Source organism: Limulus polyphemus, unplaced genomic scaffold (genome assembly GCF_000517525.1).
Source record: "Limulus polyphemus unplaced genomic scaffold, Limulus_polyphemus-2.1.2 Scaffold1348, whole genome shotgun sequence".
NCBI classification, from domain to species: domain Eukaryota; kingdom Metazoa; phylum Arthropoda; class Merostomata; order Xiphosura; family Limulidae; genus Limulus; species Limulus polyphemus.
Genome location: NW_013666958.1, coordinates 261,347 through 269,521, shown reverse-complemented (window position 1 = coordinate 269,521; position 8,175 = coordinate 261,347). Strand labels below are relative to the sequence as shown.

Below are 8,175 nucleotides of genomic sequence, written 5' to 3'. Positions count from 1 at the left end.
GACGTGTCACCCGAAAAAGCCACTGTCGAGGAAGAAACTCTACTTGGTTTTGAGAAGGGAAACAATGAAGTCGTTAATGAAGTTACTACCACTGATGTGAGTGTTACCAAGAATAGGACATTTCTTGATGGAGCAGATGAACCCCACGTGAAGCAGAAGCCAACAAGACCAGTACAGAAGAAGATACATCCCGTAAAATTAAGACTTTGTTGAATTTTAATTTTGTTTGTAAATTCTTTACATTTAATTAAGTTATTGTTAATTATCTATTAGTTTAATTTAAGTGGCTATTGTTCGGGACGAACAATACTAAGGAAGGGGCAGTGTTACGACAGCGGAAGTCACGTGACGCTGGTAACACGTAATGAGTATCTAGAAGGTTCCTGAAGGCTCGAGATGCCCTCTATTTTGTATATATAAGACAGGCAAATAAAGCAGGGAGAATAATTGCAAACAGAGAGATAGAGACGGACAATTGAGTAAAGTGCGGTAGTAAGTAAAGTGCGTGAATCGTTCGTTGTGAATTATAGCATCTGTTTAAGTTCAGGTGACTGTGGAAATTAAGTGTATTGCAAAGCTGAATTGAGAAAGAATAAACTAGTTTTATTTAAAAAAAGACTTGTATCACTAAAGTTTCATCCGAAAGAGATTATACGGGAAATTAACAAATGACCAGAGACGTAACAATATTCTAACTCTTCAACAATTCAGACTTAGTCTTTATTCTATGTAACCTGGTTTAAACTGCCTGATGAAGGCCTTTTGCCCAAAATTTTGCAAGGAAATATAAAGTTTTTGTCATAGATGTGTGTTTTACCAATTTTGAACACTTTTTTTCATTATTTCAATCATCAGCCAGAACAAGCTCTTCTCCTCATTTTTCCTCTCTCTTTGAATATGTCTCCACAATCATAGCTTTTCCTCATATGTTGAGGCAATATTATTTCAATAGCTAAAATCTTAATTCAGTTCAAACTACTCATCACTGTTAAAACCCCTGCTCTTTAGATATTAAATCTAATTCTGCTTGCAGGGTGAACAGAAACAACCATTTCTGAATACTCCTGGTTGTCCGCTCAAGCCCTAATGGGGCTTGATAGAACTAACCTAAATACCTATGAAGTAATTTAGATTAGATCCAAGAAGCTCCCTTTTCCCATTGAACTGATTCCACAAATCCAAACAGCCAACCTGCTCTTCCTTATATAATAACCTAAGCCTAGCATTCAGCAGTAGTGACTTACTTACAATTTCATCCTCACAGTTAAGTCTTGGCAGTATCCTAGACAGAATTAAGTTATTATGGCCCTTTTCTTTGAATGTTTTTATTAATGCCTTATACTTAACAATAAGCTCCTCTGACCTATCTTTCTCTACTTCATTATCCTCAGTGTGTGCTACAGACTAGGTTATTTGCTTTGTCAGCTATATTCTCCATCCCTGGCCTTGGATGACATAATCTAATTCTTTTCTTCCTATTTACCTCACAGACTATCCCATCCAAGTGTGTGCAGTACTAAAGAATCTACTAATACTGTAACCTACTTATGTTTTTCATTTCCATCTCTAGCTGTCCCTTTTGTTTTCCTTCCCAACTGAAGTTCACCATCTGCACAAGCTAAAGACTGAAATCTGTTACTTAATAGAAATTGCTCATTATTATTAAATCCACTACTAATAGTCCTATTAGTACTGTTTTTAAGGCTTGAAAGTATTTAAGCTCCTCATCAATCCCTTTTGCAAGTTTTACATTTGAAATTAAAACTAATAAGGCCCTGCAGCTTTACTCTCTTACAGATAATAAATAGTGTGAAAAGTTTTTTTTTCTTGAACCAAAATATAAACTAAGGAATATTATTCTAGGTTTAAACAATTTGATCATTAAGAACTTCATATGCTCTTAAAGAGTATATTAAAAAACACCCAAGTAAAGTTTTCTGATTTGTCAACCATGTTACATTCCTCCACATTAAATTATCTTTAACCCTTTACTTTATAGTTAATATAACCATAAAACAGTTCAAGCTATAATTAATGTATTGAGATAAAAGACTCTCATAATCTTTTTTGTCATAACAATTGCCTGTTATACTTTTTAGGATTTATAAACCTCACTAACCTCCATTTCATCAATAAGTTTCATATCTTAGAAAGTTTTATGTTTATAATAGCTTAATTTGATTTACCTAATCATTCAAGGGGATAACACACCAAACTTTCCATCAAAAAGACCAAGACTGAATCCCAGTCACAACAACCTCAGAAACAGGTTTCCCTGAAAATGGCAGGGAAAAATGTAGAAAGAAAACTAATTAACAATTAATTACTAATTGGATATAGGTGATCATATATGCTACTAAGTATGACAACAATTGAAAGGTGTTGTATATAGTAGTGTTACGTCTCTGTGTTCGTTTGTTAATTTTCCGTAGAAATTCTTTCTGAGAAACTTCAGTGGTACAAGTCCTTTTATAAATAAAACTAGTTTATTCTTTCTCAACTTTGCAATACACTTAATTTCCACAGTCACTTTAACTTAAACACATGCTATAATTCACAATGATTCACACACTTTACTTACGGTCACTACCTCGCTTGACTCAATTGTCCATCTCTGTCTGTCTGCAACTCCAATTCCGATTAATAGTCTCGCTTTATCTGGTGCACTTATATACAATAATAGAGGGTGCGTAGAAAAAAATAGAGTTGCTACGAACAGACATGATCCTTCTAGAATCTCATGACGTGTTACTAGCGTCACGTGACTTCCGCTGTCGTAACAGTAGTACTTATGGCTGAATAACTATGTAGGGCTAAAAACCCATGAGGATTGGTGTACTAACAATGATCAATGATAGAGAAACAGAACTCTTGGAGAAAATTTAAGAGAGCTAATGAATTGTTTTTTTTTTTAACAACTAGTCAAACTTGAATTTGATTGTTTCTTCACAACTCCTTATAACTCATTATTTTTATGTCAAAGAATTATAAAGTACAAAAAAATACCAACTGAGTAATAGTATTTGGGTGGTTAACAATTAAATTTTCATTAAGCAATAAATATATTAAGGTAAAATCACTTACTAATTCTTATACTTTTGTTTGAAGCATCAACTGTTCACATTTTTTTTCATTCTTTATAAGAAGATAAACAACAAGCATTAGGAATGCAGCTCCAAGATTAGAGAGAGAACTAAACCAAATCAATGCTGTACAGTTACCAGTAGTATCCATCAACCATCCTAAGGAGAATGTATGAAAAAAAAATTGCATTAATTTAAAAAAAGACTTTTGTATAAAAATAATACATGTAATAACTGGTAGCTAATTTAATATCCATAAACATATCATTTGAATTACATAAAACATGTATATCTTTGAAGAATGTTTTTCAAAAGAAAACATTCAGAGCTTTGAGTTACCTACATATTTTGTTATGTACTAAAGCACTGAAAAAGATATGAATAGTTATAAAGTCATAAATAAATACTTATTAACTAAACAGTTTATTTTTAATATAATACTAACCAATTGTACTTTCCTCTCTATCAAATGATATAAAATGGGCATAACACAGCACAAAGGTTTTTATCACACTTACTCTCAAATACGAACTTTCAATATTTTTAAATTAAAATAGACTTCAATGAGATCAGCATCAGAAAAGTACTGCATCTCACCACAACCACCAACAGAATAGCCTGGTAATGTTCTTGGTTTCTATAAGAATTATCACTTCGATCCATTCTGGAAAACATCAGAACTCTTGTTCAGAGAAATCCTAATTCTTTTTGATCCAAAGGCAAAGCTCACTCTTTAGAAGATAGTGTTAGGTTTCTACCACCACCATCCAATCATTCCTGGAAAATCAAACAAAACTCTGTAAACCCTGAATAAAAAAAATACATGACAGTATGAACAGTCAGCAGCTTCAGTTTGGCACTTTCCTTCCTTCTTGAGTCTGTGAAAAAAAGAAAGCATTAGCCACCTATCATACCTAAGAGTGGAATGAAAAAAAAAAGCATTATTCACTTACCATACCTAAAAGCAGGATGAAATGGAAGGCCTATAGATACTTATATTTCTTTAAATCATTAGCTTCACAAGAAACTTAAACCAAATTTGACATTTTTTCTTCTTCCTAGCAATTAAGGAAAATTAGATGAAATATATTGAAAACTAGTTATTTTTTCAGTTTAGGTCCTAGCCCTTAATAGCCACACATCATTCAGTTGTCATTTTTCCAAAAACTAAACACAAAGAGAAATATTCCTCACATTCATGAACTTAATCCTCACCATCCACTGACAACTCATTTAACAATTTTTAACTAAATACTAAATTCATGATTAGTTCATAACATAAGTTAAGGACAACAAGGGATTTATTGGTCCTTCTTGGCTATTGCATCCACTAAAAAAATTTCAAAGCCAGCCCTTACCATTCAAACTTTATTAAAACCTTTCCTTAAATGTACTGTATCCACAACATCTGAAAGCAACCCATTCTAAAGGCAAATCACACTGTTAGAAAAAAAAATGTCTTAGCTGGAGATCATTCCTACCCTGCCAAAGCATATAATTGTGTCCCTTTGTCCTATCATTGCATATGAAAAAGAGATGATGCAACACCATAAATTCCTTTAGCAACTTTAAACACCTAAACTAGATACCTTCCAACTGTTTTGTTTTGAAGAGGAAACTATTTCAGAAATACTTACCTGTCTTCTGAACCCTTTCCAACAATTTAATGCTCTTTCTAAGGTAAAGAACCAAAGATCTAATATAATATATGGCTTAATGATCTATACAATAAAATAAAATTAAACCTCTTTAGACTTGTATTGAATATTTCTGTAGATAGAATATAAAATCCCATTTATCCAACCACAAGCAACAACACACTGCTTGAATGTCTTAAGAAACTGATCAATCATGACATCAAGCACCTTTTCTTCCATAATGTTATTAAGGTCATGTCCATCAAAATTTCATCATAAACTTTATTTTCCACATACATAACATCACATAGTGACATCTTAAATCTTATCCATTTGATCTGTTTGTGGCAATCTACATTGCAGATGTATTGTTTTTAGTTTCACAATTAGGGTATTCTAAAAATATACTTTTCAAAGATAAAATTATTTAAGTAGACGCTGACACTGTTTGGGCGAATTGAGATCTTGGTAGCCTTTTCTCACCACCAAATTTCAAGTGTTTGGTTCCTTATTTCAATTATGTAGTCTCCATTCCCAATACGGAGATATAATGTTTTTTTTCACAAGTTTATAATGGCTTTCATTCACGTTCCTCCACAGACTGTTTCCGCCTTATTTCGTCGGGAGTTTGATCATCTGTAAAAGGTTAGCACTCAGATGAGCTTAATTGTTGGAGTTTCAATTAAAACCAACCTTTACACCAGATTTATTTGTTGGAGGATTTTGTCGTGACGAGTGGAGCCACAAGTCGCTAACTCGAGGAGTTTACAGTTAGACTAAAGAATATGAGTCTCAGATCAACAGTAAATACTCAAAGTAATCTTTATTAACTTCTAACAACATACAAATCGTTAAACATTAATAGCAAAACTTTAACACTTCTTGCAATAACTGATTAAGAGAGAGAGATACTTACTGTAGAGTTGGAACCTTTGAAGCAGTAGCTACATTAGAGGATCTCAATTGCATGGTTTCATCCTAAAAACTGCCAGGAAACTAGTGGAGAGTTTCTTGATGGCTGGAGAGCTGATTTTGCAGCTCCTGACATGGGTTTTTAAAGCAAAATTTCTCTGTATCATGGCAAGCGTCCAAATAGGACACAGCATCACCCACAAGTAGTGCTGTGCTCCTATTGGATGCTTCAGGGCAATTCCCGGGCTAATCCAGGAACTAAACCAAAACCCTCAAGTTATTGGTCATAGTTAATTGGTGTTAGCCGGTCGCCTATTCACTTGTGCTGCTACACCCATGTACTGTAACTAATACTGCATCAAAGCACTGAGATGATTCATAGAATATAAACTTTTCTGTAGCTTCTACAGTGCTAAGGAAACGAGGCCAACATTCCCTTAAATGGTCACATGCATTGGCATTCATTTTCCGGTTATGATGCAATAACTGTGACTAACTAGGCTGTTGACTAACTCTGCTATTGACCCTGGGTCACTAATCTCCCAGGCTCGCCTCTCAAGTTTGTGCACGTGCTGTGCTATTTCCTGCTGAAGGTCTAACCTCGTTCTTGTTTACTCATTTCTCAAGGCTTATTTCTCAATACAGGCATCTCCTTGTCCCTTTTTCTTTGTTTATATCTTCCTTAACTTGTTTACTCGTTTTGAAACTCTTAAAGCTTTTATTTTAAGTATATCCAAAGTACTTTTAATTATTCATAATTATTGAAGCAATTGATGAAATTTCCTCAAAAATTTCGAGTTGCTTCATCCCTCCCTTCTTAGAAAAATTTTGTTATTCATAACAAAATTCATGGTCCAACTCACCATCTCCATCTCTCTTTATCAGTTATGCTTACATTATTAGAATATATATCTGTGATTAACATATCAGAATACATTCATATATATATGATTACATCGATTACATAAAAGGTTATACAATTGATTATAACAAGGCATATGTGTTTAAACATGTAAAAACTATAACATAAACATTTATTTAAAATTCATTCCTGAAGTTACGGAATATGTCTTGACTGCTGTTGGTCACCCATTCGTACAATGCGCATACCTTCCAGTATGCGCAATGCTCATGCGGATAGCAATGATAAGTGCAGGTCACCTGGTTGCGACACTCTAATTGTCGATAGGGGGACATCCATACTCCTCCATATCTAAATGGGGTATTTCCAAATGGCGTTGCAGCAGCTGGGCCTTCTCTCTGCCCTTGGTGTACTCTTGCCATATCTCTTGGCGAATCCGTAGGAAATCCAATGTGGAATGATCGCCATCATCCCAACAGAGTCCACGTAGATAAAGGGTACACCACAGGACCTGTCGCTTATCGGCGTCACTGAGATGATCCTCCGAACATGGGGGCCTAAAACAATATACGTCTGTCCACCCAGATTGACAGTCCATCACCGCCATCTTCTTTATTAGGTACAGTCCATTAACCCTAAATCCTTCTACCTCTACGATAGCCACTTTTTTGTTGTTGTCCTGGTTTCCTACAATTATTTATTTAAGCACAATGTTATTAATTTGTCCCTGTAGGAACATACATAGTCATTTCACTTGTTCTTTGTTCACCATAGCCACACATTCGCTTGCTAATACATCTGACTTCTTGTTCGCACTTGTTCACCAAATCACTTCAATCACTCTATTCACAACACTTTACTTCACTAACACACTCTTAACACTTGACATCTGTTGGTAGAAGTCCCGATCCTCAAGTTTAGTTTTATTTCATTGTACTGTCTAACTGTCTATTCTCGTCTACTGGTTATAAGCGTCATTTGTCTCTTGTTTCTGGTTATTGTCTGTTATTTTTGTCCTTTCTCGAACTTTCTATACCTACTAATTTTGCCTATAATTTTGACTAATATCACTGTTAGAAATCCACTAACCTCGCCAATTGGTTGTATCTAGATAATTTTGTAATCATCTAAATAATCAAGCTATGTCCTGATTAGATGGGGCCTACTCACTCAGTTCTACTATTTCAGTAGCTTCTGAATATTCAGACAATTCATTATTGTCCATTCTCAGTCTTTTCTTCTTTCTATTTTTACATAGCCCATCTAATGCCATTAACTTTAGTAAATTTATCTCTTTTGATATTAAACATTATGCTACTTGTATTACTACTAAGCATAAGGTTATTATTAGGGAGTTAGATAATCTCCATTTATCTAACTTTTGTTCACCAGCTGTAGTATGTATTTGTTCTACATGCTGCTGAAATTTTTTAAGACTTAACCCTGACTTTCTAAGGGATAAATGTTTAGTATTTTCTAGTATATCCTTTAGTATCTGTCTCTATATCTATACTCTGAATTAACTGTAATTCTTTTTCGTTAGTAACTCTTGTAATTCTGGAATTGTTATGGTTAATTTAGTTCCTATATAATTAGTTTCACTTCTAAAGTTTGACAGCAAGGTTATACTTTGACCATAAGCTGAACAATTTCTGGCTAGTTTTAGATAACCACTATTGTT

The 8,175-nt window shown here is 34.0% G+C and overlaps 1 protein-coding gene across 3 annotated transcripts in view; it reads right to left on the bottom strand.

Annotated features, from left to right (window-relative positions):
• The window catches only part of LOC111086710 (monocarboxylate transporter 12-like), a 63,053-nt gene that overhangs the window by 15,162 nt on the left and 39,716 nt on the right, over positions 1–8,175 (bottom strand). For 2 of the 3 annotated variants that reach the window (XR_002611438.1, XM_022390655.1), the window contains exon 4: positions 3,085–3,242. Coding sequence is in view for 1 of the 3 variants with exons in the window: in XM_022390655.1 (XP_022246363.1) it covers positions 3,091–3,242 (152 nt within the window). In the remaining 2 variants the exon portion in view is untranslated. Of the gene's footprint in view, positions 1–3,084; positions 3,243–3,680; positions 3,861–8,175 lie in introns of those variants that run through there. The other variant, XR_002611439.1, reaches the window with a different exon arrangement.